Source organism: Haemaphysalis longicornis, unplaced genomic scaffold, assembly GCF_048455015.1.
Source record: "Haemaphysalis longicornis isolate Haplotype H1 unplaced genomic scaffold, Haemaphysalis longicornis Haplotype H1 scaffold_5, whole genome shotgun sequence".
Taxonomy (NCBI): Eukaryota; Metazoa; Arthropoda; class Arachnida; order Ixodida; family Ixodidae; genus Haemaphysalis; species Haemaphysalis longicornis.
The window spans coordinates 96,723,593-96,736,115 of record NW_027526385.1 but is presented as its reverse complement, the minus strand read 5'-3'; the positions used below and the strand labels follow the sequence as shown (position 1 = coordinate 96,736,115).

The 12,523-nt window shown below is 48.2% G+C and overlaps 1 protein-coding gene across 1 annotated transcript in view; it reads left to right on the top strand.

Annotated features, from left to right (window-relative positions):
* Ent3 (equilibrative nucleoside transporter 3) overlaps positions 1–12,523 on the top strand; it is a 58,732-nt gene that overhangs the window by 1,164 nt on the left and 45,045 nt on the right. Inside the window, exons 2-5 of the mRNA XM_077671708.1 lie at positions 272–485; positions 4,720–4,794; positions 5,971–6,118; positions 7,990–8,110. Coding sequence (XP_077527834.1) covers positions 272–485; positions 4,720–4,794; positions 5,971–6,118; positions 7,990–8,110 — 558 coding nt within the window. The remainder of the gene's footprint in view (positions 1–271; positions 486–4,719; positions 4,795–5,970; positions 6,119–7,989; positions 8,111–12,523) is intronic.

Genomic DNA, 12,523 nt, shown 5'->3' with positions numbered 1-12,523 from the left:
AGATTACTTGATCATTCCCAGGGAGTGCATGCAACTTTTACTAGTTCGTTGTTTTGACATCGAACGTAATGTCTTGACGTGGCTTATACTGGCTTACCTTTCGGCTCGCGGCGGCTTGCCATTTTTCTGGCAGTGGGGGTGAGCGACCTGTGCTTGGAGATTACTTCAGATTTACCAAAGGGTGCACGCAATCCTACTCATTAGTACATTAGCATCCACACGTGGCTTGCATGGCTCATATCCCGGCTGGTGGTGGCTTCCCGTCTCGCAGGTGTACATCCTGACCGCGTTCCTGGCGGTGGTGGTGAACAACCTGCTAGTGGAGACACTGCCCCTGCAGGTGCGCATCACCTTCGGCTACCTTCTCTCCTTCGCCACGCTCCTGTTCGTGGCCCTGTTCGAGGTGCACTGGGAGACCTTCGAGCACGAGGCGGGCTACAGGGCTAACCTGATCGCCATCGCCATCGTCGCCCTCGGATGCACCGGTGAGGCAGACAGACAGATATAAAGATGGGGAGATAGTGAGACAGAGATAGAAAGAAAGACATATTAACAGAAAAAGAGAGAGAGAGATAGAGAGAGGGAGAAAAAAATTCACAGCATATCCACGGGGTGAATGATGATGAGTGGGCAAAGCTCCTGAGGGGAAATCATCGGTAAAACCGTGACTCTTCAGTGAAAGTTCGCCCACTACATCTGTGTTCGAACGTAACGTCTAGAAAGTCTCGCTTAAACCGCGCGTCGGCACCTTGGGGCTGAGCTCGCCTGATGCGTTTTGCAGACGCCTCACGAGCTCTCACTGCATCGGGGTCTGCCTGCCGATACGCGCGCTTTCTCGCCGCTTCCCGTTCTCTGACGTTTTGGAGATCCTCTTCGCGCCGCAGCCATGCCGCTTCGCGTACGGCAGGGTCCTCGCGCCGTTGCCGTGACGCTTGGGCCTCTCGTTCTCGAACGCTGGGATCTTGGCGGCGTCGTCGCGCAGCCAGACGACACGCTTCGGCCTCCCGCTCTCGTACGGCAGGATCTTGGCGGCGGCGTCGCGCAGCTTCACGGAGCGCTTCTGCCTCGCGGGCTCGCACATCTGCAGCCTTATCCATCGGGCGACTCCGAGCGCGCGCCAACAGTGAACGGATTTTATTACAACGCTCCCCGCCATCTAGTAAACAATCCAAGAACTAAACTAGAGGTAGCCACGCCATCTAGTAAACAATCCAAGCGCATCTTTTCATCATATACAAGTACCGCCATCTAGTAAACAATCCAAGAACTAAACTAGAGGTAGCCACGCCATCTAGTAAACAATCAAAGAACTAAACTAGAGGTGGCTACATACATACGTCGAGGATGGACAGACCCACGCCTTAAGGAGCTTCGCCCCTAAAAGAGATACAGACAGAAAGCGAGAACTAGAGGGATAGAGAAAAATAGCGGCATATAGAAAGAAATAAAGAGGTATAGGTGGATCCCTAGAGAAAGCAATAGTTGCAGGGGGCGGCAGAAAGTTAGGTGGGCAGATGAAATCAAGAAGTTTGAGGGGAAAAATGGGTCACAGTTAGCACAGGACCGGGGTCATTGGAGATTAATGGGAGAGGCCTTTGTACTGCAGTGGGCGTAGATAGGCTGCTGGTGATGATGATGATGAGAAAGAAAGAGCTAGGGAGAAAAAGAAAAGGAAGGAGGAAAATGGAATGAGATAGAAAGCGAGAACTAGAGAGATAGAGAGAAACAGAGATACGTAGAAAGAGCTAGGGAGAGAAAGGGAGAGGAGGGAAGGGATAGAGATAGAAAGCGAGAACTAGAGAGATAGAGATATGTAGAAAGAACTGGGGAGAGAAAGAGAGAGAATTAGGGGAAGGGACAGATTGAAAGAGAGAAATGGATGGAGAGAAAGAAGAGTAAGGAGAGAGAAGAGGGGGCGACCCCAAAGGAACCTGGTTAGGTTAGCCTGGTGGAGCCACAAGTCCTTTCACAGTACCTGTCCATTTTTTGTTGCGTTCAACTTTACAAACCATGGCATACCAACTAGGCCAGTCTATCACGTTACTAAATCATATGACAAAGACGCATGCCTGGTTTGCTACGCGCTAGCCCAGGCCAGTGAGAGAGAAAAGAACGCAGGGGGGGCGTACGTATGAAGCTTTCCTGAGATTTTCCAGTGTTTGCCGATCAATTTCGGAAGGGTGTTGTAGGATGGAATGTGACTGCGGTTATGAAATAACAGATAACCTAAAAAAATGAATGAAGAGAACCATCTGAGAGAGAGGGAGAGTGACAGAGAGAGAGAGAGAGAGAGAGAGAGAGGGGAGAGAGAGCGAGAGAGACAGACAGACAGACAGACAGACAGACAGACAGACAGACAGACAGAGTAGTAGTAGTAAAGTCGTTTATTCAGAAGGGAAGGCTGGTTGGCCAGAGGGGGGAAATTGGAATAGCAGGGAGGGAGGAATAACACTTCTTGAATCTTCAAGGGTTGCATAGGCAGCTTCCAGAAGAGTATCTAATTGTCCAGTTGGAGGTGCAGAGTGGGTTGTAGGTCCCGCCTCACACTACTCGAGCTGGACCGCTCTCAAGAAAAAAAAGTGCTTAGCTTGGCGAGGAACTGGGGGCCATGGTATGGGATATTATGTGGTGAAGAACCATTGGGGAGTGCATTTTCGATAATATATCGATGGCCTGAGAATGCAGCACAGTGCCAGATTAAATGGTTTGGGTCCGCGATAGAAGTCGCTGAACATTGCGCACAACGTAGGGGTGGTGACTTACCAGGGTGAATCCGTTTCGCTACGATGTGAGGGTGAGAACAGTGTTGCCAGGAGTCTTCTTAATCAAAATGTCGGCTGAACGTGGTTGAGGAGGGACGCCGTTGAAGTATCCAAGCGGAGTGCTTCTTGCTAGGCGGTATCGGCGCGCGTGGCAAGCGTGGTCTAGTATCAGCCGAAAGGAGGTGGGCGAGACAGCAGAAGGGGATTGGTCATCCAGCGGAGGGGTTATGAGGAGGCTCTCCGTAGCCGCGGAGTGCGCGGTCTAGTTTCCAAGTCTCTGCATAATGTGTCCAGGTATCCATGCCAGGGGAGTTTTAGTGCCGTTGTGAGCGAGTATGATTACCATAGCTTGGATCTGGTGGGCAGTAGGATGGTCAGAGAAAGCGTTGTTGAATTCGTCAATAGCATTTTTTGAGTCGGTAAGGGGACGAATGCGAGTAGGTTGTGGAGCAGAGACGTTGTAGGCAAGATGGTCCAGTGAATAGAGAATGCCACGCAGTTCGGCTTCAGTGGGAGGCGGATAAAGTATATGTTTGTAACGGGACCACCAAATACAGAGTTCTTTAATGAGACCGAAGAGGTCAGCCCTGCGTAATGCTGGGCTTGCTACTTCAGATGGTCGGCGAACATGTAATGAGGGTTATATGCCAAAACGAGTAGTAATAATAAAAAGAAAGGAAAAACGAAAAATCCTCAGACGAACACACGGACATACATACACAAAAAATAGCGAGAGAAGCAGTCACAAGCTCCAGAGTCTTTAAGAAAACACACAAGAGGTTTAAAACCCCGCACTGCACTGTCTTTGCTGTTCCAGTGGCCTAAAAAGTCCTTCATGCTGAGAAGAAGCGGGGGAAAACACAGAATGGGTGTTCAGTGTACTCTTGGAAGAACCGTCTGTGTGTTTATATTTACTATACGGCTATTACGTAGAAGGGCAGCAATAATTTTATTAATATCCTTCAAGGAACTGCTCAGGGAACAGATCAGGTGGGGATTTTTGAACTTGTCTAGTCCGGTAGAAATCCCGCTCCATTCACTGGGTGCGTAATAGTTTCACTGCTGCAAATTTCCACGCTGCTTTCGTTGGTACCTTCTAATACTAAAAGTGCCTCTCAGAATCACGATGGCAAGTGAATATACTGCTGAGCGAGCAATTTGTTTGGGACGACGTGCAAGAAAAAAAACGCATTTTAGAATCTTCATGCCACTATAGGACGAGAACACCATAAACTCTAAACGGCCTATAGCTTTATCGAGAAAGCGTATATACCATACCCCAACCACTTTTGGTGAAATGTTTGTCTGAAGCCGATGTGACCAATCAAGTTGGTCTGACCTGACCAAGTTGGTCTTTAGCCTGACCAATCAAGTTGCAGCCGTTCACGTGACTCAACAAGGCGAGGGGAGGAGACAAGAGAATGAGTTACTGTAAAGCAATGCGAAAAGATTTCTCCATCAAGCACTTCGATTTGCTCAGCAAAAGGTTGTATTCACTGGCGTGGAACACATGAGGGACACCATGTGAGTGCGCCTTCCTTCACTGGTTACGTTGGGCTCCGCGAGATGGTGGTACTTGTCCGTGCTAAGCACACGACGTGTGTTTGATGTTCCCAACTGTCCCCCACCGGTTGCAAACTAATGCCTCGACTCCAATGTGAGTGCGATAAATAACATATCTGTTGACACCACCGTTAATAATCGAGTTGAAACGGGGCATACGACGCACGTCGGTGTTTTTTTTTTTCAACGAAGTGCAGGCGCAGTGGCACAAGCTGCGCCATGTGTGGGCCACTTTTTCCAGTGAATACCAAACTTTTCAGTGAATACCATGTATAGTTCAGTCGTGTTTTGAGTAGAGTCATTGGCTGCAATGCTTTGAGTGATAGGTAGCCGAGCTACTTAGAGTCATGGATGTAGCTGGAAACGCTTCTTTCTCTTTCTCTCGTGTTTGCAGTGCAACAGTCCAGTTTCTACGGGTACACGAGCATGCTGCCTTCCCGGTACACCCAGGCCGTCATGACCGGGGAGAGTAAGCGGCGAACTTTTCTTATTAAGGCGAAAGCCTTGCACATCTATCTCTCACAGAAGGCGCGCGGTGCTGAAAACTTTACCATCCTTCCTGAAGAAATACGAGAGAAGCGCGAAAGATTTTTGACATCAAAACTACGTTAAAAGTGCGTCGAAACCTTAGCTAAAAGTGTGTCCAATCGACCGTAAAATCTTCAAAGATCCAAATCTCAAACAAAGACCGAACCAATGCGACGATTCTACGCCCACTAAGTAAATGCCTCTACGAATGATCTAAGTGCGTACCGATACGAGATTTATGAGATGAAGGTATGCTATTGTACTCCTTTTTCATGATCGATGCGTGTGTTGTCTTATCTGAACCACTCCTTTTTTCTGATTTTCAAGTAAACACTCTGATGCAATGGAAACCCGGTTTCGCGCACACGTGGTGTGTCCAGATATCTTATCAGAGCTTTTCGGTCGACCAACCTGTTTATGTGGAAATGCAGTAGTTTTTGACAGGATGCCATCGGTCCCACTTCGACAGCTTTTGCTTTAAAAATTGCACTGACGTACACAGAATCGCATAGAAAATGGGAGCGGGATCCGGAGATCACCCACCTGAAAAGAAATACAGCTGCGCCAAAGGAAAGTAGGCCGCTGTCACTCGTGCAATACGGCCCGGTAGGTAAAGGTACCGACCAGTAAAGGTAAAGGTATTGACCGGGTGAGAGGTAAATGTACCGACCGGGTACCGACCGGGTAAAGGTAAATGTAAAGGTACCGGTCGGGTAAAGGTATCAACCGGGTGAGAGGTAAAGGTATCGATCGGGTACCGATCGGCTAAAGGTAAAGGTACTGGTCGCGTAAAGGTAAAAGTAAAGGTACCGGTCGGGTAAAGGTACCGACCGGGTGAGAGGCAAATGTACTGGCCGGGGCGAAGAGAAGGCACTTGGCGATTGCGAGGGAGAGGAACGACCTTCGGAGGGCTCTAGTTACCGTCATTAAATTTACTTGCTAGTCCGCCCTGTGTCATGTGTACATTCTTACCGATTGCCCCCCCATTTTTTTACGTTTAAGCTGGTTTTCAGTGACCATAAACCAACCCGCCCAATCGCAATCAATCTCACAGAGTACGCTTAGCCCAGATTTATCGTTGCAATGAAGTGCCCTTCCAATCTCTCTCTTTTTGCAGGCGCCGCGGGAGTTCTGGTGTCGGCGAACCGAATCCTGACCAAGGCTCTCCTGCGGGATGAGCGCCTTAACACACTCCTCTTCTTCCTCGTCTCTGTGTCCGTGGTATTGTTGTGCTTTGTCATACACCTGCTCCTGCACCGTACAAGGCAAGCAAAACCGCCGGCTGTACCATCTTCGGGGACATCCCGCATGGACGCACCTGTATGGGATCGCAAAAACGTACAGTAATGGACAAATGAAACACCAAGACGATGATATGAACCGGAACGCACAAATAGCGCGATTTCTTTCAGGGCAAGTGAAATTATCGCGTGGCTTTATTATAGTAACAAAGATTGAAACTGTGTCTTTCCAAATATACCACTAGCGAGCCATTATTTCATCTCCATTATCCATATTCTTCGATTTTGCGTGTTCTGGTTCATATTTTTCGTGTTCGCATTTTATTTGCTATTGACTTTACACTCGCTACAGTTAAAGCCGTTGAACATCCCGACACCACCTTTTGGTGCCAGGTGCCAGTTGTGCGAAACAGTCGTTTTTTTAGTGGTGCTATACCACCTGAATGTCTTCAATGGGGGACAGGTTGTTCTCTACTGAGGATATACTAAGACCCGTAGTTCGGTCGTAGGAAAAGAAAAAGTCAATAACAAAGCACACTAAAAAAATTCCGGGCCATCTCCACTAACGTGAAACTTGGGGAGGGGTGAAGCATGCAGTGTATAAGTATATTCTTTGCGCCTTGGCGTTTTTGCCAACAGAGCTGAAACCATTTGGGGGTACAAGTATACAGCTTTGCTGTAAAAGTCTCTTGTCTTTGAAGCATGAAGCTCTCTAGAGCGAGGCGTAAACGAGTGTTCCGGTGTTTTTTTAGTGCGCGTTACGAAGCACTCCAGCGTGAGGTGCAAACGAGTGTCCCGGTGTTTTGTTTTTACGCGTTGCGTTCTAGCGTGAGGCTTATACGAGTTTTCAGATGTTTTAGTACCGCGACTATATGAGACGAACGACAATTACAACGACGACGGCGACGACAGGAGACGCCAACAGCTCCAGCCCCTAAGAGCTTCGCCCCTAAAAAAAAAAAAAACACGGCAAAATTTATTGTTGGGTGCAGCTTTCCAGCTCACCGTGATGAATTTCTGTAGAGAGAATATTGAGGGCAAAAAGCTTGATGTCCGCATAGCTGCAAGTTTGGAACGTTGCTCTTGCATGTTCTCCGAAGTTCATGGCTCTGGAAGCTATACCATTGACATTTGTTGGCAGTAACTTTAGAGAACGAATTACACAAACTCTATCTATACTTCAGCAAAGCTGTTTATTAGTTTTCAGATACAGGTCCACCAGTCGCTCTGCGCAAAATATCACTTATGTGCTTTGGTTCGACTATGTTCCTGAACGGTCGGCTTTTTGAGTGAGGAGCCGAGGGCTGTGGTATTTCCATTTTCTTTAGAGAAACTGTTGTTGCTTTATGCTTGATTGTCAGTTGCACGGGATGCGCTTTAAGATAATCCGCATGGGGTGAGGGTGAATGTCTGTGTTATGTCGGCCGTACGGCACGGCCAAACGAATACTATACACTTTCATCGTAGCCCAGACGAAAACGGAACTCTTTATTCCAGGATATCTGTCCTATATACACACGCATGTCACACGGGTGGCGCCGTATCTCGGCTTCTACTTATACTAGTACATACATGGTGGCACTTGATGTTATTGCATGACCCTACATCTTTCCCTCCCTTGGAACAAACATATCAATCATTAGAACAGTCCTGTCTGTACAAAGCTATCGCCAATACAGTCACTGTCTGTACAGAAAGACCACGAAAAGAGTCACTCTGTATGAACACTCACTGCTGTCGAATCCCTTCACGTAATATTGAAAGTGCACTGGAGGTCTGCGATTTATCCTGGGCTGGTCCGGAACGAAGGGCAAGCCCGGAACGAATGCTGCTGTCATTTGCTTGACGACGCAAGCGGCTGCGTAACGGGCGCTCTGCGCACCCGCGTCGTGCAGGTTTGTTCGCTTCTACCTCGACCTGTGCGCTGCAGCCGCCGAGAACGAGGCGGCAGAAGGCAACGCTGACGACGCCCTCCATACGCGAATTCTACTGGAACCCACTGAGGACGTCGGTCTGGTAAGAGAACCGCCGATTTGCCACCTCTTCTGTTGCAGCCGTTTCCACAGGATGCGACATCTTGCGGCAACGGGCCTCTGCGTAGGCAACGTGTCATCTTACATTACGCGGACACAGGGACCTACAAACAACTTCATTCGCGAACTTCAAACAAATGGTGGAAACATCCAACAAACCAGATGAGGCAATGGTGCCGCCCCAGCCACTTTGTAGCGATTTTTCTATGACGTCACAAAATCTTGTTTGTGCGCCTCACAAGATTCTGTGACGTAACAAGATTGTGTGGAGGTCGCCGAGCAAAGCCACCGCCGACAAAAAATGACTGGTCGATTGTAGTGGGGCCTCTAGCTAAGTTTAATCGTGCCACTGGAATGCTAACTTGCAGTTAACCACTGGTACCTGTGTTTTAGCGCTGGCCTCTACTGCGTCACTTTTGACCATATAATACGTCGATATAGCGCGAAATTCGAAAGTTCTTGAGTATTTTGGAGCTTTTATTTTGTTAAAAAAATTTCACCATCTTCCCGTAGGGGAACCCTGAGAAGTATGCGAAGCAGCCATGGGGTCAACTCAAGTTCCCATTAGTTTTCATTTAGATCGCGGCGTTGCGGGAGGAGAGTGAGGGGAGCGGAGTGCGCGCGCGTCATTTATACCGTGGAGCTACAGTGGTGCCCCCCGCGGAGTATGCAGCGGCTACCATCACGTCTTTAACCCTAAGCTGCTTCGCATTATCGCGCGCGGAGCCGCAGGTGTTGCCATTTGTCGCGCAATCCCGGAGAGGAGAGGAGCTTCGGAGAGGAGAGGGTGTCGGAGAGGAGAGGAGGAATGCCTCGCATACTACTCAGGGTTCCCCTACGGGAAGATTACGACGGTGGTTGAACGCGAAGCTATCGCGTGATGGCTTCTTTGGTTGGCCAATCCCTAGGGGCATCCTGCCACAATCATCATCAGCGGTGCCTGGCCAGGCATGCGCAGTGGGGGTGTGGTACTCAGGGTTCCCCTACGGGAAGATGATGACGGTGGTTGAACACGAAGCTATCTCGTGATGGATTCTTCGGTTGGCCAATCCCTAGGGACATCCTGCCACAATCATCATCAGCGGTGCCTGGCCAGGCATGCGCAGTGGGTGTGCGGACGGCGGACAACGACAACGACAAGGGAGGGAGGGACACAGCCCCGAGCATGAGATGCTTCACCTCTAATCCAATCCCTAGGGTCATCCTGCCACAATCATCATCAGCGGTGCCTGGCCATGCATGCGCAGTGGAGATGCGGTACTCAGGGTTCCCCTACGGAATGATGACGAAGGTGGTTGAACGCGAAGCTATCTCGGGATGGATTCTTTGGTTGGCCAATCCCTAGGGGCATCCTGCCACAATCATCATCAGCGGTGCCTGGCCAGGCATGCGCAGTGGGTGTGCGTACGGCGGACAACAACGACAAGGGAGGGAGGGACACAGCCCCGAGCATGAGATGCTCCGCATCTAAAAATCTGTGACCACATGCTTGAGGTGGCTGCGAGTGACAAGTCGCTCCAATATTCGAGTAAATAGCGCAATAGTTAACAATGAAGCCTAACTATAAACCACTGCGCCACTTTGCAAAAGTATATGCGGAACCGGTATTTACAGCACTTTCAGCCGAGCAAGAGAATTTTGTTTTTAGTTTTAAGCGTACGTGTAGCGATGTTAAAGCGATTTGAAGTTGAAGGTATGGGTTTTACTCTTTTCATTTTCATTTGATAATAAAGTGCAAAGTTTGAAAACACTCAGTCAACAGAACCTGCTCTTCCAAAAAATTTTTCACGTAGCCTCCGGCTAATCCCTAGCGAAGGTCGAAAAGAAATGTAGCATGAGAAAAGTGAGGCATGCCTATGAAACATGACAACTGTCAGGAAAAAAAATGGGAGCGAACAAAAAAACCATAAAATACTTAAAATATCCTGGAAAACAAACTACAGATGTTGTTTATGCCCGACGTTCTACTTTGAGCAACACTGTTTGTCGGCGGCGTGCGTCGTTTCGAAAATTTCATCGCTTACCCTTTCACGAGTTCTATTCGTGCCAGGCTGGTTGCAAAAACAGACAAACAAACAAAAAAAAATACCCAGAACAGTTTGTTCCCGTTGATGTGGGCACGCCGTCAAATAACCTCACGGTTTATTTACTTCAGACCGTCGCCATCACTTTTTCGCATGTCCTGCTCGCGTGTCGTTGAACTGCGTAGAAGCGTCCGAACGCCATCAAGTTTGCAACGACGTCCAATGTCGTCAAGTGAACGTGCGCGCGGTAGTTTGAGCAAATGCGATTTCGGTTCCTCCTGCGCCGCGCTTTTATCACCGTCCGACATTTGCTTCTTTTTCTGTTACTTGGCTCTTAGTCTGGACCATAGGTCTGGACGACGATTTACGATGTCGTTGCAGGTAAAGGGCTGGAGGTGGCGTTAGAACGAGAAATGCCTTCGAGGTAGCAAGCCTTCTGGCAGGTCCACTGCCTTTTTTCTTACCTTTATCAGTGCGTAATCAGCTGTCTAGCATGACATTACCAACATTTTGTCTCAGGCAGTCGTTGGAGTAAAAACGCGTAATCGTTTTTCTAACCACTATTACTAGACATTCTTTCCGTGTGGGCGTTGTATCTGGGAAAGAAGGCCAGTAGGGAGTGGCAGCTTGTAAAGAAGGGAGCGACGTCACTTTAAGGTGACGCGTGTTTTGTCTTTATTTAGACGGGTCATCTCCTGCACGTCCATTCTCGCGAGCCGCTACTGCATGGCTCCTGTTTTAGAATTTTTGGTTGTCTGTTTTTCTTTGCCCGGACGTTTATGGCGCCACATGCGGCCTTTATTTCTCTCGTGGACACTAACCTCGTTCCAGACCTCTTTCCATAGCCTTTCATCCTCGGGGCAGTCGCCGCTACGCCACCGAGCAACCCAATCGAATATACGACCTCCTCATATGCAGCCAATCACTTTGTTCTCACGAACGTACTGAAGCGGCACAGTGACGTCATTTGGCATCCGCACCAACCACATGTCGCTAATTCTGCTGATTATTGCTTCGGAGGACGTCGCGGCCTTAGGGCCTTTCGCTGCTATAGTGGTGATGTGTTCAGCTGGGTTTAGAACGGCGCATTAGTGCAGATTCAGAAGTGTTCCATGTCTTTTCCACCCTTCCCTATGCTGCTCTATATATCTCTTAAGACTTAACGTTATATATATATATATATATATATATATATATATATATATATATATATATATATATATATATATATATATATATATATATATATATATATATATATATATATATATATATATAATCAGCACATACAAGCGTACACACACAAGCGCTCGTCTTTTTTGGAGCTAGCCCATCGCAATTGCGAGGAGGCTCTGGACCATTTTCCGAATAAAGTGGCCACGTTAAACGGGCGCAGTTTCCTGCTCTGCACTCTCTCCGCCCTCTAAAGTGCGGATGTGGCCGCCAGATGGGGCCGTCCCGATTTATTCCCGTTGCCGGACGTCTTACTTCGTCCGCCTGGTTTCCTCTTTTGCCTGCGTTTTCCCCTGCTTCTGTGTGCGTGCGCGCTTTGGTGCCATATTGATGCTGCGATTTTGGGCGCTCTTCAGCTCCTTATTTTATCTCGGATTTTTTATTTGGACCAATACGACGACGCCGTAGGACACTCGAAAATACATTTGCCAATATATGGTCTGTTTGTGCCTGTGTGCCGGCTTCGTTCCGAGGAGGTTTAAAATTTTACGGTTGCTTCAGATTTGCCTATTTGACTCTTGCTACGATGCTTGAATAAAAGAAACAATTATTCTCCCGTTTTTTCCCACTGGTTCTGAACCAGGCCGTAAGTGGAAACTGTGTTGAAAGGATTCATTACAGTTCACGGAACGAACTGAGCTACACGTACGTTTAATCCTGCTTTGCTATTTCCTTGGTTCCCAAATTATTGCTTAGAAGGACAGAGCCAGGAAAGTCATTAGGACATAACGGTGTTCTCGGAGCTGACAGCACAATTATGGCGGTAGAAAACGCATCTCGTGGTATCGATTTTTCTGATTCTCCTACTTTTTGGTGTTAGGAGCCAAGGAATATGAAAGTGCTACTTCATTTTCATATGCGCACTCAAAGCTTGCAAAGAGAGGTATAATTAAGTCGTCGTTCAGTAATCAGTGGTGCCTTGCACATCGCTCTGAAGATTCATTCCGGCAACAGTGCACCCGCATTCTAAGAGCAGGTTAACCCTTGCATCTTACGTCTTCAGTTGGAACAGCTATGCGCAAAGCAGCTTGCAATAAAAATTCGGAAGGCACAGTGGTGGACACCCAAGAGAAAGGTAAAAGAAAAAAAATATGACTTTGGTGCCGTATATCCACGCAACCGCGCACAACCTAAAGAAG